Source organism: Saimiri boliviensis, chromosome 6 (assembly GCF_048565385.1).
Source record: "Saimiri boliviensis isolate mSaiBol1 chromosome 6, mSaiBol1.pri, whole genome shotgun sequence".
Lineage (NCBI taxonomy): Eukaryota > Metazoa > Chordata > Mammalia > Primates > Cebidae > Saimiri > Saimiri boliviensis.
The window spans coordinates 114,495,988-114,521,403 of record NC_133454.1 but is presented as its reverse complement, the minus strand read 5'-3'; the positions used below and the strand labels follow the sequence as shown (position 1 = coordinate 114,521,403).

The 25,416-nt window shown below is 40.3% G+C and overlaps 1 protein-coding gene and 1 pseudogene across 3 annotated transcripts in view; both read left to right on the top strand.

Annotated features, from left to right (window-relative positions):
- Positions 1–25,416, top strand: part of CKAP5 (cytoskeleton associated protein 5) — a 114,752-nt gene that overhangs the window by 7,122 nt on the left and 82,214 nt on the right. For 2 of the 3 annotated variants that reach the window (XM_010334076.3, XM_074401389.1), the window contains exons 2-4: positions 19,113–19,186; positions 22,418–22,611; positions 24,417–24,623. In XM_010334076.3, the coding sequence (XP_010332378.1) occupies positions 19,130–19,186; positions 22,418–22,611; positions 24,417–24,623 (458 nt within the window). In that variant the 5' untranslated portion in view covers positions 19,113–19,129. Of the gene's footprint in view, positions 1–11,399; positions 12,338–19,112; positions 19,187–22,417; positions 22,612–24,416; positions 24,624–25,416 lie in introns of those variants that run through there. The other variant, XM_074401390.1, reaches the window with a different exon arrangement.
- LOC101050683 (adenosine 5'-monophosphoramidase HINT1 pseudogene) lies at positions 16,599–17,252 on the top strand (annotated as a pseudogene).

The following is a 25,416-nucleotide window of genomic DNA, read 5'->3' as shown; positions in this document are numbered from 1 at the left end:
AAGGCTGAAGTGTGTGGTAGCCCGATCTCTGCTTACTGGAACCTCTACCTCCCAGGCTCAAGGGATCCTTCCACCTCAGCCTCTAGGGGCTGGGACTACAGGCGAGCGCTACCATGCCTGGCTAATTTTTTATTTTTTGTAGAAGCAAGATATCATTATGTTGCCTAGGGTGGTTTTGAACTCCTGGACTCAAGTGATCTGCCTGCCTTGGCCTCCCAAAGTGCTAAAGTGCTAAAGTGCTGGGATCATAGGCATGAGCCACTGTGCCCGGTCCTCAATTTTTTTGTGTGTGTGGAGACACAGTTTCAGTATATTGCCTAGACTGGTCTCAAACTCCTGGCTTCAAACAATCCTCTCGCCCCAACCTCCCAAAGTGCTGGGATTACTGGTGTGAGCCACTGCACCAGACTTGTTCCTGTGTCTTTGGATGTGAACAGTATCTCAACAGCCTAGTTCAGAAAGTCTTTGACTAAGAAAGCTAGAAAAGTTACAGATCTGAATTTTAAAAAATTTTCTAATCTGTTTTGAGAGGTACTAGTCAAATACATTGTAAGATGTCATTCTATTAGAATTTGTCTGATGTTTTTCTCGTTATTAGACTGGAGTTATAGGTTTTGGGCAGGAAGACCACAGAGGTAAAGTGCCATTTTCATCACATCATATCAAAGGTACATGCTATCAACATGATTTATGACTGTTAATATTGACCTTTATTGTCCAGACTAACCTGAAGTAGTGTTTGTGAGGTTTCTCTAGTGTGAATTTACTCTTTTTCCCCCTCCTTTTCTATACTGTGTTTTTTTAAAGGAAGTCACTGTATGCAGCCCACACTTAAGGAATAGGGAGTTTCTTGATCATTAGAGTAGAGTATCTACATAATTTATTTTGAATTCTTGTCTCTCCTTCCCCATTTATTAGTTTAGTCAAGTATTTACTGATAATAGTATGGACTCAAGGATATTTATTTTATATTTTAGGTTACATTCCAGTATTACTTTATTTTGTTGTTCAGGTCATTTCAGCTTTCTCCATTGGGAGCTCTTTCAGTTGGCTCCTGTATTCCTTTAACACACATACGTGTGTGTGTGTGCGTGTGTGTGTGTGTGTGTGTATTTGTATTGATCTTTGAGTACTTTCTTACTATCTGGAAATGTTCCAGGCTCATCTTGTGTATTTCTTGTCCCAGTGCTAGAATCAGCCATTTCTCCAAGGCGCCTGGTTCCTTTATTGGAGAATGCTATTAGAAACAAGACCTGGGTACTAAGTGTTCTCTTTGCTACTGGGGTGTCATTTCTTTTAGGCCCTTTCAACTATTAGAGCGAAGAAATGTGTGAATGTATGCTAACTCCATGTGTATAGACATATCTATAAATATTCCTCTTTGTAGCTGTCTTTGTCTATATTAAGTTAACCATGAGTTCCATAGATCACTTTCAGTAGTCCGGTTAGGGGAGGGAACATGAGTTCTTACTAGTACCTCTAATTCTGATCCATTATTATCACCTAGATCATTCTAGCCTCCTCTCCTAGCTGACCTTTGAATTCCATTACCATAGTAAAAAACCTAATTTCTACCTCCATTTATTTATTTGTCCATTTCCATTGTATATGGATATACATACATGGATAGCAGTATTAGAATTGCTAACCCATATTCCATGGGAAAAAACTTTAGCAACTAGGTTACATACTTCTGTGCAGTTCCTTTTGCCCTTAATCTTTCAGACTCCACTCATTACCAAAGCTACTTAGGTCAGAACCTTTTTCCCACCCCTTTTGGGGAAGTTGTTTCACACATCTGTAATATAGTTAGATTCCCTTTTCAGTCTTTATTCTTTTCTGCAATCCCCCGGTCTCCTAAATGACTTTTTAAAATTTGCATACATTTCACTCCTGTAATCCTAGCACTTTGGGAGGCTGAGGCGGGTGCATCACAAGGTCAGGAGTTCAAGACCAGCTTAGCTAAGATGGTAAAACCCCATCTCTACTAAAAATACAAAAAAATTAGCTGGGCATGGTGGCGGGCACCTATAATCCCAGCTACTCGGGAGGCTTAGGCAGAGAATTGCTTGAACCTGGGAGGTAGTAGTTGCAGTGAGCCAGGATTGCGCTGCTGCACTCAAGCCTGAGCGGCAGAGCGAGACTCAGTTTAAAAAAAAAAAAAGTTTGCATACATTAAAGTTCACTATTTATGTCATAAAGATCTCGAACTCCTGCCTTGGCCTCCCAAAAGTGCTGGGATTAACAATGTGACCCACTGTGCCCAGCTGTTGTAAATTTTTTTTTTTTTTTTTTTTTTTTTTTTGAGACGGAGTTTCGCTCTTGTTACCCAGGCTGGAGTGCAATGGCACGATCTCAGCTCACTGTAACCTCCGCCTCCTGGGTTCAGGCAATTCTCCTGTCTCAGCCTCCTGAGTAGCTGGGATTACATGCACGCACCACCATGCCCAGCTAATTTTTTGTATTTTTAGTAGAGACAGGGTTTCACCTTGTTGACCAAGATGGTCTCGATCTCTTGACCTTGTGATCCACCCGCCTCAGCCTCCCAAAGTGCTGGGATTACAGGCTTGAGCCACCGCGCCCGGCCCATAAATTTTTAATTTAAGTAAGTAAATACACAGAAGCAGATTGCTGGGTCATATGGTAAGACTAAGTATAGTTTTGTAAGACACCGACAAACTGTCTTCCAAGTGGCTGTACCATTTTGCATTAGTATCAGCAATGAATGAGAGTTCCTGTTGTTCTATGTTCTTGACAGCACTTAGTTTTATCAGGTTTTTGGATTTTAGCCACTCTAGTAGGTATGTAGTGTTCCCACTTTATTATTATTACTATTTTAAAGAGATGGGGTCTCGCTATGTTGACCAGGCTGGTCTCGAACTCCTAACCTCAAGCAGGACTCCCAGCTCAGCCTCCCAAAATGCTAGGATTATAGGAATGAACCACTGTGCCTGGCCAGGTGTTCCCACTTTTTAAAATTTTTGATTTTCATGACATTACCTTTTTTGAAAATAAATGATGGTTTTTTAAGAGGAAACTTGTAAAAAATTAACTTTATTTTATTATACATTTAGATTATTCCAACAGAAAAGTTGCAAAGATGATATGTAGAATTCCTGAATACCTCTCACCCAATGTACCCTGTTGTTAACATCTTATATGATACATTTGTCAAAATGAAGAAACCAACATTGGAACATTACTTAAAAAAAAATTTTTTTGAGATAGAGTTTCGCTCTTGTTGCCCAGGCTGGAGTACAATGGCGTGATCTTGGCTCACTGCAATCTCTACCTCCCAGGTTCAGACGATTCTCCTGCCTCAGCCTCCTAAGTAGCTGGGATTACAGGCATGTGCCACCACACATGCCTTTTAGTAGAGACGGGGTTTCACCATGTTGGCCAGGCTGGTCTTGAACTCCTGACCTCAGGTGATCTGCCCGCCTCAGCCTCCCAAAGTGCTGGGATACAGGCATGAGCCACTGCGCCAGCCTGGAGCATTACTTTTAAACAAATTCCAGGTTCTGTTTGTGTTTTAACAGTTTTTCTATTCATGTCCCCATTCTGTTTCAGGATCCAAGTCAGGGTAACATATTGCACTTGGTGGTCATCTCTATTAGCCTTCTCTGGTCTTTGGCAGTTTCTCAGTCCTTCCCTGTTTTCATGACCTTGACAATATTGAGGAGTGCTAGTCATTCTGTAGACTATCCTTCCCTTTGGCTTTCTCTGATGTTTTTCTCATGATTAGTCAAGAGTTAATGTGTTTTTGGAAAGAATTCCATAGAATACCATATCATATCAGGGGTTTTGTGATATCCATGTGACATCATTAGTGATATTAACCTTGATCACTTGATTAAGTTAGTGTTTACTAGGTTAAGTATTGAAGTTTTTCCCTTTCTATAGCTGTTCTTCTGAAAACAGGTCTAGCATACCCCCAAAGTGAGTGAAGAGCTTAAATTCCACTTCCTGGAGGTAAGGGTATCTACATATATTTGGAATTTTGTAAGGAAGATTTGTCTCTTCCCGCCCATTGATTTCTTTATTCAACTATTTATATATCTTATGGACTACAGTGTATGTGTGTGTATTGACTCATGTATATTAATTCTGTACTTTGAGATTTTGTAATCCAGTAATCTATTTTTTTTCCCTTGAATAATTCCAGCTTTGACTGTTGGGAGCTCTTTCTGGATGGCTCCTGTGTCCCTTTGACATGCCTCTTTTTAATTTTTTTTTCTTTCTGAGCACTTTTTTATTCTCTGGTACTTTAAGATGCTCCCGGCTCATCTTTTATTTTCTCTGCCCCAAACTTAGAATTAGACATTTCTCCACAAAGAGTTCTGATTCCTTTTACTTGGTAGAAACCAAGGTCTGGGTACTCTGCCGTCTCCTCCTTGCTAGTGGTGTGTTAGTGTTTCTAGGCCCTCTCAACCAAAACAGCTAGGTAATATATGTATGTATTTTAAAGGATAATGGTGCATGATTATTCATTTATACTTTTTTAAAGTTTTTGTTAGTTGACAGTAATCACAAATTTTATTGACCTCTATCAGATTCTGTTCACTCTTTTATGCACAATTTCTTACATCAATTGCTAAATTACAAGGAAGGCACTGCTTCAAGATAACTGGAAGTGTTAGACTGATCACAAGGTTGAGAAAAGAAAGCTGTAAAAAGCTGGCCTGATCAACATAGAGAGACCTCATCTCTAGGAAAATTAAAAAAAATTAGCAGGGAGTGATGGTGCATGCCTGTAATCCAGCTATTAGGAGGCAGAGGTGGCAGGATTGCTTGGGCCTGGGAGGTCAAGGCAGCAGTGAGCCATGTTTGTGCCACTGGACTCTAGCCTGGGTGACAGTGAGACCCTGTCTGAAAAAGAAAATAAAAATCTCTATGCAGTAAATAAAAATATCTTTACATTTTAGAGGACTGCCTACAAATTTTGAGCAATGTTTAATATGGAAGATTCCTCCAAACCTATGGATAGTCCCCTTAAATATCACCAAATAACATAATTTGTTTAATAATGAATCTGCTTTCCATAGGATAAAAAGGAATAGATTGCTTGTACACCTAGAGAAGCAGTTTGTTTTAGACCTGAGAGGGCTCGGTCCTAAGGGCTCTAACCTGATTTAGGCTTCTTCTTTTTTTTTTGGAGACGGAGTTTTGCTCTTGCGCCCAGGCTGGTATGTAGTGGTGCAGTCTCTGCAACCTCCGCCTCCCAGGTTCAAGTGATTCTCTTGCCTCAGCCTCCTCAGTAGCTGGGAGTACAGGTGTGTACCACCATGCCTGGCTGCCTGGCTAATTTTTGTAATTTTAGTAGATAGGGTTTTGCCATGTTGGCCAGGCTGGTTTCGAACTCCTGATCCACTTGCCTTGGCCTCCCAGGGTGCTGGGATTACAGGCCAACTTAGGCTGCTGTTACACCAAAGGACTGAAATATAGGCTTACGTCTGAAGTCAACTAACATCTCTAAATGACAGTGGGATGATGATTGTAATAATATAGTGAAAGGCCAAGGTGGGCAGATCTCCTGAGGTCAGGCGTTTGAGACCAGCCTGGCCAACATGGTGAAACCTTATCTCTACTAATAATACAAAATAATACAAAAATTAGCCAGGCATGGTGGCAGGTGCCTGTAATCCCAGCTTCTAAGGAGGCTGAGGCAGGAGAATCACTTGAATCCAGGAGGTGGAGGTTGCAGTTAGCCGAGATCACACCACTGCATTCCAGCCTGGGTAATAAGCGGAACTCCATTGGAAATAATAATAATAATAATATAGTAATGATAGCTGTGGTTTACTGAGTGCTTGGTATTTGCCATGAAATCTGTTAATACTCGTACTTACTTGCATAAAGCCATTGGATTTGTTTGATTTTAACCTTTCCAGTCAGCCTTTCTCTTGTTTGGCCACATGGGTCATATTTTTGTTCTTTACTCTTGCCAGTGTCTTTCAGAGGTCCACACATATACCTGAAACATTCTGTTTTTGCCTTTGCTTGGCTAATCTCTATTAATTTCCTTTAGTTTTCAGCCTGAGTATCACTTTCGCAGGGAGATCTTCCCTGAATCCCCCCTACCTCAGTCTAGATTAGATTGCTCTGTCATACTATCTCATTGTACTTCACCCCAGGGCTATTGTAGTGCACAACCTATGCTCCGCGTCTAGATGAGCATCTAACACGGAATAGCCTCACATTATCTGATGAGCACAATTGTACTTGTGGGGCAGGAGAATAATATGAATATTTGTGGGAATTTTTTTTTTTTTTTTTTTGAGGTATGCTCTTGCTCTGTCACCCAGACTGGAGTGCAGTGGCTCAATCATGGCTTACTCTAGCTTCGACCTCCTGGGTTCAAGCATCCTCCCACCTCAGCCTCTTGAGTAGCTGAGACTACAGGTGCATGCCACTACACCTGACTATGGAGGGAATTCTTAACATGTACAAGGCAAAATCTCATTTAATTTTTACAGCAAAAATTAGTTGACTCATGTTAGGCAAGTTACTCTCTGTGCCTCAATTGCCTTATTATTAAACAGGGATAATAATATTAACTTCAGAGTTTTAAGGATTAAATGAGTAAATACATATGAAGTGCTTAGGATAGTGCCTAGCATGTAATATGTGCTCAAGAAGTCTGTGAAAAATAGATGAATAAAACTGAGGATCTGCTAGTTTGTGGCAGAGCAAGGTTTGCAACTCAATCTGTCTACCTTCAGAGCTCAACGTGACTCCAGGTTTACACTAACTTTAATCTCAAGTAGAGCTTTCTACAGTAAGATTTACTTCAAGCAACTGTTGTACTGCCATGGCTTTGCCAAAGTGAAAGGTCCTAAAAATGAAATTACCCTCTTTTAGTGGCTCCTATAATAAAAAAGTAACTAACTAGGAAAACAGTGGCAAAAATTTTAGAAAATTTCAAAATAATTTTACTGAGTGATTTTTTTGACTTTGGAAAAGGATTTACTTCAGAATTGTATTACATATATCTTGTTTTCTCAACACATTTGAAATACATATTCTACAAAATTTTCTTTATAAGACCAGGTTCAGTGGCTCACGCCTGTAATTCCAGCCCTTTGGGAGGCGGAGGCAGGTAGTTCACTTGAGTCCAGCAGTTCAAAACCAGCCTGGGCAAGATGGTGAGACCCCCATCTCTACACAAAGTAAAAAAGTTAGCTGGGCATGGTGGGGCACACCTGTTGTCTCAGCCACATGAGACACTGAGGCAGGAGGATTGCCAGAACCCAGTAGGTCAAAGCTGCAGTGAGCCGTGTTCATGCTACTGCACTCCAGCCTCAGTAACAAAGCAAGACCCCATCTCAGAACACACACACACACACACACACACACACACACACACACACACACACACACAAAGATACATTTATTGTATATTTAAGACTTTTTGCTAGGTAGGGTGGCTCATGCCTATAGTATCAACACTTTGGGAGGCTGAGGCAGGAGGATTGCTTGAGCCTGAGAGTTCTAGACCAGCTTGGACCACATAGTGAGACTCTGTCTCTACAAAAAATTTAAAAAGTTAGACAGATGTGGTGGCACATGCACCAGTAGTCCTAGCTACTCAGGAGGCGGAGGCAGGAGGCTCACTTGAGCCTGGGAGGTTGAGGCTAGCGTGAATGGTGATTGCACCACCATTCTCCAGCCTGGGCAGTGAACAAGACCCGGTCTTCAAAAGACAAAAAGACTTCTGTGACTTGATGAAATGGTACCATTTTAGAAATTTTACACTAGAGTACAAAGTACTATGCTCATTGCTGGGATAATGAATAAGACTCCATTCCTTTTTTCAAAGGAGATATCATGCACACAAAAAATGTTAAGAGGGAAAGTGAAGTGTAGCCTATGGGATGAGTATGAACAGATGATCCAGCTTCAAGGCTCTAAGTGGGAATTTTAGTTTTAAAGCTTTTAAAAGCATTACTTATCATCTAAGTGAGAGCTAAATAAAGAAAAAGTAAATGAAAAAAATTAATATAAACACAAATAAAATAAAAACATTATTATAAAAGACACTGGAGCGGCCGGGTGTGGTGGCTCAAGCCTGTAATCCCAGCACTTTGGGAGGCCGAGGTGGGTGGATCACGAGGTCGAGAGATCGAGACCATCCTGGTCAATGTGGTGAAACCCCGTCTCTACTAAAAAAAAAATACAAAAAATTAGCTGGGCATGGTGGCACATGCCTGTAGTTCCAGCTACTCAGGAGGCTGAGGCAGGAGAATTGCTTGAACCCAGGAGGCAGAGGTTGCAGTGAGCCGAGATCGCGCCATTTCACTCCAGCCTGGGTAACAAGAGCGACACTGTCTCAAAAAAAAAAAAAAAAGACACTGGTGCTCATTATTAAAAATCAGAAGAAGTTAAAAAGTAAAAGTTATTGTTTTTTTGTTTTTTTGTTTTTTTTAATTTTTTTGCTTAACCCTTAGACACAGTTCTCAGAAGTAGACATGGTTAACAATTTTCTACAGATCCTTCCAGAAAATGTTTATGTGTATTCAAACATGTACAATGTTGTCCTAGTTTCCTATGGCTGCTGTAACAAATGACCACAAACTTGGTGGCTTAAAACAATGGGATTTATTCTCTCACAGGCTGGAGGCCGAAATTCGAAGTGAGTCTTGTGGACCTACATCAAGATGTCAGTCATCAGGGCCACACTGCCTCCAAAGGCCTTAGGAAAGAATCCGTTCCTTGCCTCTTCCAGCTTCTGATGGCTGCTGGCATTCCTAGGCCTGTGGCCATCTTACTCTACCCTGTTCTAATCTTTCTCTGATCCCTTTTCATATCACTTTCCCCAAGGTGTCAAATCTCCCTCTGTCTCACGCATAAGGATGTATGTGATTGCCTTTAGGACCCACCTAGATAATCCGGGGTAATCTCTCCATCTCAGGATCCTTAATTTAATCACATCTGCAAAGACTGTTTTTCCAAGTAAAGTAACATTTACAAGTTTCAGGGATTACAACCTTATCTCTTTGGGTGTCATTATCAGCCTATACAAATGCATATGTAGAGGTATATGTGAGGCATATCTCACACACACACACACACACACACACACACACACACACACATATATGTAAACAAAAAAGGAATTAAACTTCATATACTGTCTTGCAAATTTCTCATTGCACTCCAGCCTGGGTAACAAGAGCGAAACGCAGTCTCAAAAAAAAAAAAAAAGTTAATGGATTTCTTCCACATTGGCACATTTGACCCTTGAGCATTGCTGAGGTTCGGGATCCCCCTGTGAAGTTGAAGCTTCACATATAACTTTGGACTCCCCCAAAACTTTACTAATAGCTTACTGTTGACCAGAAGCCTTATTGATAACACAGTTGTTTAACACATATTTTGTAGGTTATATGTATTAAATATTATATTCTTGTAGTAAAGTAAACTAGAGAAAAGCAAATGGTAAGAAAATCAGAAAAAGGAAAAAGTATTTTTTGTCACTCCATCATTCAGGGTGGAGTGCTGTGGGGCACTCTTGGCTCACTAGTCCTGGGCTCAGGTGATCGTTCCTCCTCAGCCTCCCAAGTAGCTGGGACTAACAGGCATGCACCACCATGCCCAGCTAATTTTTAATTTCTTTTTTTAGAGACAGGTCTCATTTTGTGGCCCAACAAATAGAAAATATATTTACTGTTTATTAATGGAAGTAGATCATCATAAAGGTCTTCATCCTTGTCATCTTCATGTTGAATAGGCTGAGGAAGAGACAGGGTTGGTCTTGCTGTCTTAGGGGTGACAAGGGCAGAAGAAAATTCACATGCAAGTCAACCTGTGCAGTTCAAATTCATGTTGTTCAAGGATCTGTATATATTTACTTCTGTCTTCTATATTTTGTTTTCTTTAAATATCTGCAAAGCAATTTTTGTATAGATTAATGTCTTATTTTTTGTGTGTGGTAAAAAACAATAGTATAAAATTTGCCATCTTAAACATTTTTAAGTCTACTGTTTAATAGTGTTAAGTATATTCACATTGTTATGAAACAGATCTCCAGAACTTTCTCATCTTGCTAGTCTGAAACTCTATCTAAATATTTCTTTTATCCCCCTCCTGAGCCATCCCCCCCACTCTGTCTTTGGTTACTACCATTCTACTTTCTGGTTCTATAAATTTATGAATTTGACTGCATGCCTTATAAAAGTGGGATCATACCGTATTTGGCTTTTTTTTTTTTTTTTTTTGGTGACTGTTGGTAGATCTTTTTCTCTAATATTTAAAATGTTTAATTTACTAATAAGCACAGCACAGGGTATTATCTGTGTGTGCATGCACACATACACTCACTGTGCTGTGTTTATTGCAGTTAACTGAAGTCCTGTGTCAGTAGACTGCTGTATAACAGAAAGTATTGGTCATACCTCTTGTGATAAATATTTGTTGGGTACTTATATTGTATTACACACTGGGAGAAAAAGATAATTAAGATACATTCCAGCCCTTGCCCTTGAGGCACTCACAATCTGATGAGAAAGGCTGATCTGCAAACAGTCCCCGTTCCCCCACCCCTCCCGTAAGGAAACAATGCTTGGCAACTTTAGCTTAGGGTTCTCTAAAACCTTTAGAATAAGAGTAACCTGAGTCTGCTCCCTGGTGGAGGAATCTTCATGCCTATCCTTTGGATTCTTAAATTTCTGCTTGAACTCTTGTTGGGGATAGGAGACATTGGTTTACTTACAAATGGTCTTTAACCTTATTACACTGATTCCCATACTGATCTAATGATGGCCTACGGATTTAAGGAGGTGTATTGATTAATCTAAATTAGGTGGAATACGTAATACAGACTTTAAAAAGCACATATCTTTTCTGTTGGTGTGATGGGAGACATAAAATGCAGTCAAATCTTGTAAACTAGGATTCAGGACAAACTCCTCCTACAAAAAAAGAAAATAAAAACTAGTTGCCAACGTTTGGAGATCTCAGACCCTAAGACAACTCCTTGAAATATTGTTGTTTCTACTACAATTTTCTTAAGTCTTCGTATTAAATTATATGATTGCACATTACAATTGTGTTGGCATGCAAGATTACATACACTTTTACATTTGTTTACATTGACGTATAAGTCCATTTTTGAAAGATCACACTTTACACACAAAAAGGGGAAGTTGTTTTTTCTTTTTCTTTTTTTTTTTTTGAGACGGAGTTTCGCTCTTGTTACCCAGGCTGGAGTGCAATGGCGCGATCTCGGCTCACCGCAATCTCCGCCTCCTGGGTTCAGGCAATTCTCCTGCCTCAGCCTCCTGAGTAGCTGGGATTACAGGCACGTGCCACCACGCCCAGCTATTTTTTTTTGTATTTTTAGTAGAGACGGGGTTTCACCATGTTGACCAAGATGGTCTCGATCTCTTGACCTTGTGATCCACCCTCCTCGGCCTTCCAAAGTGCTGGGATTACAGGCTTGAGCCACCGCGCCCGGCCAGTTGTTTTTTCTTTTACGGGCTTAGGGTCTCATTCGGTTGTTCAGGGTGGAGTGCTGTGGTGCAGTCTGGCTCACTGCAGCCTAGTCCTAGCTTGGAATCCTCCCACCTCAGCCTCCCGAGTAGCTAGGACTGCAGGTATGCACCACCATGTCCAGCTAATTTTTTTATTTGTTGTAGAGATGGGGTCTCACTTTGTTGCTCAGGCCTGTATTTTTCTATTTTACCTTCTGTTACTTTCCTACCTATCTTGTGTCATTGTCCAGTATTCCTCCAGTGTTGTAAAGAAGGAAGTCCATGAATGGGTGAGGTAGAGCATTGTAGGATCTTTTCTGGGCCTTTGAGTTGCCATTTGAAGAACTGCTCGAGTCCAAGGGAGGTTAATGGAGTAAGCGGCTTACATATAATGAAGGAATATGTATTTACCTTGATTTGGCTGTTACCTGCTTTAATTTTTTTTTCACCCTTCGAGGAGGGATTAGGACTGTGATAGTGAGAACTGGTCATCTCCTTTGTTTCTGGAATATTACGTGTATTACCACCAAAAAAAGAGGTCCACCCAACTGCAGCAGTCTTCCTAGTTGGTCCTTCATTTGTCCCTTACCTTGGAAAGCCTGTGACCTGGAAGCAACGCCTAAGGCCTGCAAACCTCTGGGCGAAGATACACTGCGGCCCCTTTAAGCTTTCAGTGTGTGGGGAAAGGGTAACTGGAGGGTGGGGCGGCCACTCTGACAGCGGGATCTGAGCCCCGCCCTCGGAGGAGGCGTTTCCCAGCGGCCCGCCGCACCAATGCTGCCGCCGCCGCCTCAGCCTGCCGGGTATTCCTGCTGATCGATCCTGTTCGGACCTTAGGTCCCTTGACCTCTCCCTTCCCAGGGAGCGTAAGTGTCAAACTGCGGGCGAGGGGCAAGCATCCCGCGACCGTGCTGGAAGTCCTGGTGGACTGTACTGGGGACTTTCCTGGCCTATCAGAGGCTAAGGCGGTGAAAGAGCGTAAACAATGCCGGCTGCAGTGAGCTAAAGCCAGGGCATCTGCTCTACTTCTGGGTGGTGACAGCAGCCGTAGTGTGCTTGTTTGGGTATGCAGTGGGTGAACAGTGCCCACGACCTGGGTTTGCCCCAGCCTGGTTCTTTCTTGGGGTTAGGAGAGGGTTGCTTTTACCAGAGTATTAACCCATTTGAGCTGAATGGGTGGAGCTGAATCTCTTGCTCTGGGCCTTGGATCCTTAGCCTGGTATTTGAAGACCTTGGTAGCTTTGGGATGAGTAAGCATTAGGTTTTCAGCCACCTTGGTACAGTCGAGCAGTAACTCTGAGTTGCCCTAGTTCTCAGCCAGGTTTAGCCTTCTGTCTGTCCAGAGGCCTGTGTTGGTATCCCCTCCCCCTTTTGGATATGTTGACAGTGATCATCTATTAGGAAGAGTCCAGTTAACCTTCTTTCCTGCTGATAGGAAGAGCACAATGTGAAAGAGATAGCTCTTTACCCTTCTCCCTCTTTGAAGGAAATTGTGGGAGGCCACCATCCCAAGAATAGGAAAACAAACACAACAAAGTTTGAGATAACCTGCTAGAAAACAGTTCAGATTTCTGGCCCCCTGGCAATGCAGAATATTCTAGCAAGAGGATAACACTTGTCCTTGTTAGTGGAAAATACCTGGAGACAGTGAGGTTTTTTTGATTTGAGAGAAAGTCTTGTCAGTTTTGCTACCTGCTACTTGGAGATGGGATTTTATCAGATTTTGGCTAAGCAATAAAAATTTTAAATTCTTTTTTTTTTTTTTTTTTTGAGACGGAGTTTCGCTCTTGTTACCCAGCCTGGAGTGCAATGGCGCGATCTCGGCTCACTGCAACCTCTGCCTCCTGGGTTCAAGCAATTCTCCTGCCTCAGCCTCCTGAGTAGCTGGGATTACAGGCATGTGCCACCATGCCCAGCTAATTTTTTGTATTTTTAGTAGAGACGGGGTTTCACCATGTTGACCAGGATGGTCTCGATCTCTAGACCTCGTGATCCACCCGCCTCGGCCTCCCAAAGTGCTGGGATTACAGGCTTGAGCCACCACGCCCGGCAAAATTTTAAATTCTTTATGACATTACATAGTTGTTATATTTCTTTAATCTAGGTGTCCTTCCTAGACATGGTTTAAGTAGATTTCTGGGCATGTATATGCATTTTTAAAATAATTTTTTTAATGACTCTGTCATGACACTTAGTAATCATTCAAAGGGGTTGCTTTTTAATGGAGCAGAATTTTTTCTCAAACTTCTATTAGAATCATTCTATGCTTCTGCAGTAGCATCTCCTTAGCCAGAAGTGAGAGTCCAGGAATGGTAATCATAGTTCCAGATCTCTTGTATTGTGATAGTAAAGAACTTTTGTAGGTCAAGAGCTTGAGAATTTGCCTAAAATAGTTGTACTGCCAATGCTTCTTTCTAAGTAGAAGAGAAAATAATGTGTATAGTAGCTCTGTAATTACTCTTACAGACTGTCAAAATACAGGAATTCAAACTAAAAAGACACCACACTTGGGCCCATGGGTTGTTGGGAAGAGATGTAGACTGGGAAGTGGGAGACATAGGTTCTGGGCCCAACTCTAATATTACTCATGACTTAATCTCTCTGTCCCTTATTTTTAACTGGTTGGTTAATGAGGAAATGAATAGATTTGGTGATCTCTTTTATGATGGGATATATAATGCCTGTTTAATAGGTGATTTGTTATTTATTTGAACACTAAACTGAAAAATCAGACAATTTGGAATTTATTCTAAGTTCTACCTTCATGTATAACCTTGAAAACATTTCTTAACCTCCAGTCTAAAAATAAACAATTACCTCTAAACCTTTTCAGCGACAGTGTGGACTGTATGGTATTTGAGCTCTTAGGAAGACATTTTTAGATCAATGGTATATGATTATAATATTTCTGTAAAACATATTTATTTTAGCTCGCCTCCTTGCCTTTTCCTTTGTTTTAGACTGGGATAAAATCTCCTGAGAGCCCTGAATAATTGAAATTTCTGAATATGTGTATTTAGTAGGGACTAGAGCAAATAAACCATAGCAAGCATTATATATAGCTCAAATTAATTTTATTAATGCTTTTCTTTGTTGGCAATTTTATTTGCTTTTTAGGCATCAGGCTCTACTGTTTAGCAAAAACTTGGTTTCTGCTGTTTATAAAATTAAGATCATCTGTTCAACCTGTATGATACTCTAACTTTTTGAGAAACTTCCAAATGGTTTTTACACAGCAGCTAGACCATTTAGCATTCACAGTGGCTGGACCATTTGGCATTCAACTTTAAAAATACACAGATCTGGCCGGGCGCGGTGGCTCAAGCCTGTAATCCCAGCACTTTGGGAGGCCGAGGCGGGTGGATCACGAGGTCGAGAGATCGAGACCATCCTGGTCAACATGGTGAAACCCCGTCTCTACTAAAAATACAAAAAAATCAGCTGGGCATGGTGGCACGTGCCTGTAATCCCAGCTACTCAGGAGGCTGAGGCAGGAGAATTGCCTGAGCCCAGGAGGCGGAGGTTGCGGTGAGCCAAGATCGCGCCATTGCACTCCAGCCTGGGTAACAAGAGCGAAACGCCGTCTCAAAAAAAAAAAAAAATACACAGATCTAATAATTTTTATTGTATTTTACAGAGATACCAGTATTCAGTTGATGGGGGTGAGGGGGGAAAGACTGGTCCTGAGTTTGAAAAGCACAGTTTGAGCCGGGCACTATGGCTCATGCCTGTAATCCCAGCATTTCAGGAGGCCAAGGCGGGCAGATCACAAGGTCAGGAGTTTGAGACCAGCGTGGCCAATATGGTGAAACCCCATCCCTACTAAAAATACAAAAAAATTAGCCAGGCATGGTGGCACGTGTCTGTAATTCCAGCTACTCCGGAGGCTGAGGCAGGAGAATTGCTTGAACCCGGGAGGCAGAGGTTGCAGTGAGCTAAGATCACACCACTGCACTCCAGCCCGGGTGACAGAGTGAGACTCCATCTCAAAAAAAAAAAGAAAAAAGAAAAGCAGTTTGATGAACATGTGAGGTGTTCCCACTTTTTGACTATTACAAAGAACATTGCTATAACCATCCCTGTATAGGACTTCTGGTGTAATTTGCATCAGTTTCTAGACTATATAGTTAGGAATGGGTTTGCTGGATGGTAGGGCATTCTTATCTGATAATGCCATATTGTTTTCCAAACTGTTGTACTATTCTGTCTCCCATCATTGCTGTATTTGAGCGCCTGAGATTCTCTATTGACTTGGCTCCTTTAAATTACACTGCTGCTGTTTCATGGCCATCCTAGGGATATTGGAGAGAAGTCTTAATGAAAGTTCCTTCCACATATAGTAATAAGCTTTTACAATTCTTTCTCCAGGATATTTTCTTCTTTGTGATGGGAGGGAACAAGACGTGAAGGAAGAAGCATAGACTTTGAATCTTAGTTTAATTATGTTGGCAGGCTACTTAATCTTTGTGAGCCTAGTATGTAAAATGAGGAGAATATCTTTATTTCATGTAGATGATGTTAGTACAAAGTGAATTAGCATGTTTAAAAAGTACTTTGCACAGTACCTGATTCAGAATAGATACTACCAGAGTATTATATATTCAATAAGCAAATATTTATTGAAAACATATTTTATGTCAGGCCAAAACTAGGGATGGAGAATTAAGCAGGACCTTGTCTATGTTATTATAATATTGAAAAATTGGCCAGCCTGGGCGACATAGTGACTCCCATCTCTGCAAAAACTAAAAAAATTAGTTGAGCATGGTGACATGTCTATAGTCCCAACTACTTGGGACGCTGAGGCAAAAGAATTGCTTGAACGCAGGAGGTGCAGGTTGGGAGAATTGCTTGAGCCTGGGAGGTCAGGGTTGCAGTGAGCTGGGATCACACCACTGCACTCCGGCCTGGGTGGCAGAGTGAGACTCTGTCTCAAAAAAGAAAAAAATTGGAAACAATTTAAATGTCCAGTAGTAGGGTTGGTAATTATGGTAAATTCGTAAAATGCAGTGCTCTGTAGACTTTAAACATCATATTCTCAAATCTGGGAAAATGTTTGTAATCATGTAAGAAAAATGTTATAAGAGGATTATGCTTCTCTTTTTCATATAATTTATATACTACATGCATATTGAAAAAAACTGGGCTTCCTTCCGAGCCTCTCCCTTGGCCGCCGCGCGGGAGAGAGGCAGAGATGGCAGACGAGATCGCCAAGGCTCAGGTCGCTCGGCCTGGTGGCGACACGATCTTCGGGAAGATCATCCGCAAGGAAATCCCAGCCAAAATCATTTTTGAGGATGACCAGTGCCTTGCTTTCCACGACATTTCTCCTCAAGCACCAACACATTTTCTGGTGATACCCAAGAAACATATAACCCAGATTTCTGCAGCAGAAGATGATGATGAAAGTCTTCTTGGACACTTAATGATTGTTGGCAAGAAATGTGCTGCAGATCTGGGCCTGAATAAGGGATACCGAATGGTAGTGAATGAAGGTTCAGATGGTGGACAGTCTGTCTATCACGTTCATTTCCATGTTCTTGGAGGTCGACAGATGCATTGGCCTCCTGGTTAGCATGTTTTGGGGATAATTTTCCCTTCTCTAGGCAATGATTAAGTTAGGCAAGTTCCAGTATGTTAAGTGGCACACTTATTTTTTGCCTGTGTATGGAAAGATTCACTAAATAATTTTAAAACTGGATACATAATAAAAGACATTGTTGCATGGTTAAAAAAAAAAAAAAGAAAAAAACTGGAAGGAGTCAAGTGGATACATACTTTAGTGTTCATCATAGTTATTAGGTGGTGGTGAAATTGTGTTTTAATACTTACGTTTTTTCTGTAGTTACTAAATTTTCTGCAGTTAACACACATTACTTTTATAATAATGAAAAAAAGGTATTATCTAGATAGATAGCATAGGTGTGTTGGCTCACGATTGGTGGGATTGCTTGAGCCCAGGCATTCCAGATCAGTCTGGGCAATATAATGAGACCTCGTCTCTACAAAAAATTTTAAAATTAGCTGAGTGTGGTGGTGCACACCTGCAGTCCTAGCAACTCCTACCTATTCAGGAGGCAGAGGTGGAAGGATCTCTTGAGGCTGGGAGGCAGAGGTTGCAGTGAGCTGAGATTACGTCACTCCACTTCATCCTGAATGACAGAGCGAGGCGCTGTCTCAAAAAAAAAAGATAGGTAACATAAAGTTATTAAAAGGATGTTGACTATAAACCTCAATAAAAACAAATGGTTTATGGCCAGGCACAGTGGTTCACGCCTGTAATCCCAGGACTTTGGGAGGCTGAGGCAGGCGGATTAAGAGGTCAGGAGTTCAAGACCAGCCTGGCCAACATTGTGAAACCCCATCTCTCGAAAAATACAAAAATTAGCCGGGCGTGGTGGCACACACCTGTAGTCTCAGCTACTCAGGAGGTTGAGGCAGGAGAATCGCTTGAACCCAGGAGGCGGAGGTTACAGTGAGCTGAGATGGCGATATTGCACTCCTGCCTATGTGACAGAGTGAGACTCTGTCTCAAAAAAAAAATGGTTTGCATAAAGAATATGTATAAAAGTTCATTCAGGGATTTAATTTTGTACTCATTTATGTGAACATTGATTGGTCATGTTTGCTAGAATTGGGTAGGGAGCTTGGTAGGATCAACATTTTTCCATATTGATTATTTTCTGTAAGTAATTTTAGGTGAAAGTATGACTTTTCTCCAAAACTTTTTTCTTGGCCTTTTAAAAGGCCAAATAGCTCAGCAATTCAGCTTTATTCTAGCTTTGTTTTATATCTAAGAAGTTCCATTTGGGAAAATAGAAGCATCATTTTTTAAAAAACAGATTTTGGGGTTTTCTTGAGACAGGGTCTTGCTCTGTTGCCCAGGCTGGAGTGTAGTGGCATGATCACAGCTCACTGCAACCTCTGTCTCTTGGGCTCAAGTCATCCTCCCACCTCAGCTTCCTGGGTAGCTTGTACTACAGGCACACACTACATGCCTGGCTAATTTTTGTATTTCTAGTATAGATGGGTTTCACCATGTTGCCTAGGCTGGAATATTTTTATATTTATATTTAGATTTAGATTTTTTGAGTGACTTTATTATTTATTTTCTTTTTCTCTCGCTGCTGTACCAGTGCAATTTATTTATTTTTTTTGAGATGGAGTCTCACTCTGTTGCCCAAGTGGGAGTGTAGTGGCATGATCTCGGCTCACTGCAACTTTCACCTCCAAGGTTCAAGCAATTCTCTTGCCTTAGCCTCCCGAGTAGCTGGGACTACAGGCATGCGCCACCATGCCCAGCTAATTTTTGTATTTTTAGTAGAGATGGGATTTCACCATGTTGACAAGACTGGTCTTGAACTCCTGACCTCAGGTGATCTGCCCACCTCAGCCTCCCAGAGTGCTGGGATTACAGGTGTGACCCACTGTGTGCAGTCTTCTGAGTGTTTTTTTTTTTTTTTAAGTTGTATTAATTGAATTAAGTGGGCATCTGACTAAAGAATGAGATTTTTACTCTGCTTGTTGCATGACTAAGATAATAATCTAAGAAAAGTTATTTTTGTCTTAAGAGACTGCCTGATTGCTGGAGTAAATAAGTATCTACCTTTATCTGACCAGATTCTTTCTTTTAATTCTAAGGAAAACCTGGAAGCACAATGGGAGATGACAGTGAGTGGTTGAAACTGCCAGTTGATCAGAAATGTGAACACAAGGTAAGACTCTTCTGGAATTTGATTTTCAATGTCATTGGCTTGTTTTGTTAGCACTTACACTATCATCTTTCTTAGAAGCCTGTGAAAACATTAGCAGTTTCAGAAATACTGATGCTTCGTTAGATATATGTTACTTTTTCTAATTAAAAATAGGTTTCTCTAGCTCAACTAAAAATTTTTTTGAGTCTCCGGAAATAATTCAAAGAAAATATATTAGTGAGAAGTAAGTGGTATCTGTAAAAAGTTAGTGACGGTCTAGTTTTGTCATCTCCTTCTGTATACAGTACAATATACTTCTGGTACCTAAATGCTTATTAATATTTTATTAGAGACTCTTCTTTGGAGATGTGTTATGAATGTGGCCTTAAAACTCCAGCATTTTTTAGGTTCTTTGGTCTATATAATCTGGATTCCAATATCTACCCTCAGAATCTACCTGTCTTTCTTTTCTAGTTTAAGCTAACAAGAGACAATTTATCATATCATGTCGTTATTTGATGGGTATCCTTTCAGATTATCTTATTTTTTTCCCTAACTATACCTCTAGTTTCTTTCATTTTTAATCATTTTGAAAACTACAAATATCTACCATTTGGTAGATTTTAGAATTCCATTTCTTTTTGTAAATTTATTCTACTGAAAGTCCTCAGGTTAACCACTGTATGTTCTTTTTTTTTTTTTTGAGACGGAGTTTCGCTCTGGTTACCCAGGCTGGAGTGCAATGGCGCGATCTCGGCTCACCGCAACCTCCGCCTCCTGGGTTCAAGCAATTCTCCTGCCTCAGCCTCCTGAGTAGCTGGGATTACAGGCACGTGCCACCATGCCCGGCTAATTTTTGTATTTTTAGTAGAGACGGGGTTTCACCATGTTGACCAGGATGGTCTTGATCTCTCGACCTCGTGATCCACCCACCTCGGCCTCCCAAAGTGCTGGGATTACAGGCTTGAGCCACCGCGCCCGGCCCACTGTATGTTCTTGACAGTTCTTTTACAGTTTGTTTTGAATCTGAGTATTCAAGATTTATGGTTGTTAATTACTAAAAATACTGAATAAAACATACTAACCTGCACAGTTGTATACATACAGTTCTACCTATGTCGAGTAGAAATTTGGAGCCATGGTTCCTATATTCTCCACAGAACCACTCCTTCATCCTATATAATAAATTAGCCGAGGCTGAATACCATTTCAAAAATCAACATGTAGCTCTTCAAATAAGGCCAGGTTAACAGTGAGCTAATTGTTTTTTTTTTTTTTTTTTTTTTTTTTGAGATGGAGTTTCGCTCTTGTTGCCCAGGCTGGAGTGCAATGGTGCGATCTCGGCTCACCGCAACCTCCGCCTCCTGGGTTCAGGGCAATTCTCCTGCCTCAGCCTCCTGAGTAGCTGGGATTACAGGCACCTGACACCATACCCAGCTAATTTTTAGTATTTTTAGTAGAGACGGGGTTTCACCATGTTGACCAGGATGGTCTCGATCTCTTGACCTCATGATCCACCCGCCTCGGCCTCCCAAAGTGCTGGGATTACAGGCTTGAGCCACCGTGCCCGGCCGGTTTTTGTTTTAATTAGCATAGAAATTGTTGGTATGTAGTACATTAAATTGTAACAAAACAAATTTTGGGGAGAATTTTGGAATATACTCAGAATCATAACTATGTATAATGCTTTTCTTGGTAGATAATATATTTTCTCACTGAAAGGAGCAGACAAAATAGATAAATCTGTTACAGATTTTCCAATTTTTGATTGGTTAATATGTGCTAAGAGTTTTTCAGTCTTACGTGATTTGGTACTTTTTTTTTGAGCACTTATTATGTGTTTTTGAAACTTAAAGACTAGAGATGTTAAATCTGGTTTAGGGAACACTCATTCTGCTTTATAGAATGAGATGTTGCCCAATTAAAAAAATAAAAAACCTTGTTTAAATTGGTTAGTAAATGTACAAGTATGATGTTAATTTACGTTATACTTCACTCTAATGTTGCAGAATAGGTAATGCCTTCTTCCTTATGAAAGCATCTTATAGTGGGTTAGGAAGCATTCTTTCCTTAGAAGGAGCAGTTTTTTCTGTGAGCATAACACCTGCCCCAAATTAAATTTTCATTTAAGCAAATAACGTAAATTATTTGTTTTTCAATCATATATCGAGCCTTCTGTCTCTGTGATTTAATAGTGTTGAGGACAAACATCTAATTCTTTACTAATGCCTAACACAGTAAATACAAATTTGATCATCCCATAAACTAGCATCTCGCTTAACTCCTCCCACATCATTTCATTGCTTTCCCATTGCTCTTAGAATAATGAGTGGAATCTTTATTTGGCCTTCATAGTCCTGCATGGCCTGGCTTTTTCCAGCTCATTTTGTACCATGCATGCTCCCTTTCTCTTTCTTTATAGGAGTGGGAAATTCCATATTCCTTGCTGCCATAGGGCCTTAGAGTATACTGTTCCTTCTGGAATGTTCTTTCTTCCCCTTTGCTACCTTTCCTATTTATCTTTTAGGGCTCAGCTCAGTTACCAGTTTCTCAGGAAAATTTTTCTTAACACTAAGACAGACTAAGCCTTTTATAATATACACTTTCATAGCACCAAGTTTCTTCTCCTTTGTAGTATTTAATGGTTTCTTAATTTTAAACATATTTGTATGATTGCTTAATGTCCCCTCCTACTGCAGTATAAGCTCCACAAGGGCCAGAGCGGAATTGATTTTTATTTACTAAACACCTGTTGAATAAATTAATGAAGAAAGAATACCTTAGTAAAAATGTCTGAAATCTACTAGCTGAAATTAATATACAGTATAGTATAAAGCTGCCTAATGATTATACAAAAATAGAACCAAAAAACAGCATGTACTTTGGAGATAGGGCAGTTTCATCAGGGTGATTTCTCATGTTTTAGTTGTCACATCTTTAATATCATATTCTAAAGAAATAATAACTAATTTTTAGATACAATGTGAGAGTCATTTTAATGGCCTATTATGAATTTTAGGTGGCCTTGGGAGAGTATCATAAACACTAAATACTTGTAAGAAGTTTATTAGCTAATCTTTTTTGAAAACTGCCAATTTCTTAAACTTTTCGTTTCTAAGTCTTGAGGTCCTTTGTTCAAATTGCCTGACATAGGGTATTCATTTTTACTGTCACACCCTCCCTCCCCAGATCAGTAGTAAATGATAATATCATTAAATTCTGTTTTGTTTCAAAATACTACTTTTCTTTTAGCTGTGGAAAGCAAGGTTAAGTGGGTATGAAGAGGCCCTGAAGATCTTCCAGAAAATAAAGGATGAAAAGAGCCCAGAATGGTCCAAATATTTAGGATTGATCAAAAAATTTGTCACTGATTCCAATGCAGTGGTTCAGTTGAAAGGATTAGAAGCTGCACTTGTTTATGTTGAAAATGCCCATGTAGCAGGAAAGTAAGTACTTTCTTTCCAACTTTACTGATAAAAACCTCTGTTTGGTGTTATATAGATTACGTATGTTTGTAAGTCACTATCCTTAATTACTAGCAGTTTTAGCATAGATTAATTTTCTTACTTTCATAGTTCTTTGATACTTGTTTTTCATTCAGTCTTTATTCTCAGAAATCTAAATGGTGTAAGAGATCTGTAGAGGAGTAAGACAGAAATAAAATATTGAGGGTTTACCTTAAGGTTTGATGAGCAAGTGGTTTTCTCTTTAAGCTTTTTGTATGGGAGTTATTCTTAACTAAAGGAAGAGTCTTGAGTAACTTCAAAAAGAAACTGAGAGATCGTCAGCAAAGGAATTACCAGAATTTCATTGAAGACATTTGGGCATTATAAAAAACTAAATTTTTTACAAGGGTTCTTAGGTAGGTGATCTTAGAATCACGTCTTTCTCCCTGTATTCATTAGGGCATTTTTATTTCTTGGGGGAGGTAATGCTGACTAAACCTCAGTGACTCCTAGCCTATTTAACTTGATCTGTGAATGACAGATTTCTAGTCATTCTACTCTCCAATACCTCATAGACCTGATTTTCTATGTCATTGAAAGGAACCCTCCATACAAAAAACAGTTGAAACACTTGACTTAATTGCACAAGAAATATATACTTGACTTACTTAAAAGATTATACCAATGAAAGTCATCATTAATTCAACATCATTAATTTGGCATCACTGGGTTTCCTTTACCATTAGTAAAACTATCACTTTTTATGGCCGGGTGTGGTGGCTCACACCTGTAATCCCAGCACTTTGGGAGGCCTAGGCAGGTGGATCACCTGAGGTCAGGAGTTTTGAGACCAGCCTGACCAACATGGAGAAACCCTGTCTCTACTAAAAATACAAAATAAGCCAGGCATGGTGGCACATGCCTATAATCTGCGCTACTCAGGAGGCTGAGACAGGAGAATCACTTGAACCTGGGAGGCGAAGGTTGCGGTGAGCCAGGATCGTGCCATTGCACTCCAGACTGGTCAACAAGAGCAAAACTCTGTCTCAAAATTTAAAAACTATCACTTTTTAATTTCTCTTCTAATACCAGAGGCTTTTTTTTTTGATAAATGCTGCATGTAATCTCAACCCACTCAGTTCTTCTAATTCCTAGTATAGGTTTCATTTCATTTGGAATCTATTCCCTTTGTGAAGAAATTCTCTTTTTCTAAAAGGTGTTTAAAATGACTTTAAAATGCTTTTGGCCACATACAGTGGCACGTGCTTGTAGTCCAAGCAATTCAGGAGGCTGGGGTAGGAAGATCACTTGAGCCCAGGAGTTTGAGGTTACAGTGAGCTAAAATCCCACCACTGTACTTCAACTGGGTGACAGCACAAGACATTTAATATAATAAATTAATATAAATTTAATATAAAAAATTTAAAAGCAAGCATTCTGTTACCCTACTTTTGTAAAGTTTATTTGTACGTCCATATACACACACGCTTAGAGAAAGGTCTGGAAGGAGGAATATCAAAAAGTTGAAAGGAGTTTTCTCTGGGTGGTGGCATTTCAAGGGATCTTTGCTTTTTTGTTTGAATTTTCTACATTTATAAACTGATACTGTGCCTGCTATGACATGTCTTAAAATTTTATGGTTAACGTTAAGTTTTTAAAATATTCTTGAACATAAATTTAAAAATTAAAGACTCAATTACTGTATTTCTAGCATTTGTTAAAGTACTTGTATACCCCCTTTCCATGACCTTTTTCCGATTCTTACTGTAAAGTGGGGTTTTTGTTCTTTATAATATATATTACAGAACCACAGGAGAAGTTGTGTCAGGCGTTGTAAGTAAGGTGTTCAACCAACCAAAAGCCAAAGCCAAAGAGCTGGGCATAGAGATCTGTCTTATGTACATAGAGATTGAGAAAGGAGAGGCTGTTCAAGAAGAGCTCCTAAAAGGCTTGGACAATAAGAACCCCAAGATCATAGTGGCCTGTATAGAGACACTGAGGAAAGCCTTAAGGTAAGACTTTTTGTTTTAGCTCTGTTAACTGGAGCAGCAGTCCCCAACCTTTTTGGCACCAGGGACCAGTTTCATGGAAGACGATTTTTCTGTGGAAGAATTGTATGGGGGATGGTTTTGAGATGAAATTGTTCTACCTTATAAGGAGCACGCACCCTTCTCTCCTTCTCTCACATGTGCAGTTCTCAGTAGGGTTCACACTCCTATGAAAACCTTAATGCCCTGCTGATCTGGCAGGAGGCAGAGCTTGGTGGTAATGCTCACTTGGCAGCTGTTCACCTCCTGCTCTGCTTGCGCTTGGTTCCTAACAGGCACCGTACTGGTCCACAGCCCAGGGGTTAGTGACCCCTGAACTGGAGTATCTCAGTTGAATTTGTATTCCTGGTTTAAACAGAAATGGAAACTGCAGAATTTGACTTGACATGCCAAAACAAACAAGAAAGTGCCCTGAAAAAGGAAAATCATTCCCCAAGTGTGGCACTTCATGTTGACTAATTTTAGCCTTCAAGTGTGTTGTGTAGTTATTTTATCTGAATCCCTTTCTAATGAAGATGAGATTTCTGACCTGTTATCAGATTAAGAATTGGGCTTTTCAGCTGAGGGTGTCAGCTCATGCCTGTAATCCTAGTACTTTGGAAGGATGTTTTGGGAGGATCACTTGAGGCTGGGAGTTCAAGACCAGCCTTGGCAAGATGGTGAGACCTCTGCCACTATAAAAAAGAAGCTGAGGTGGGAGGATTCCTTGAGCCTAGAAGTTCTAGGCTGCAGTGAGCTGTGATTGCACGACTGCAAT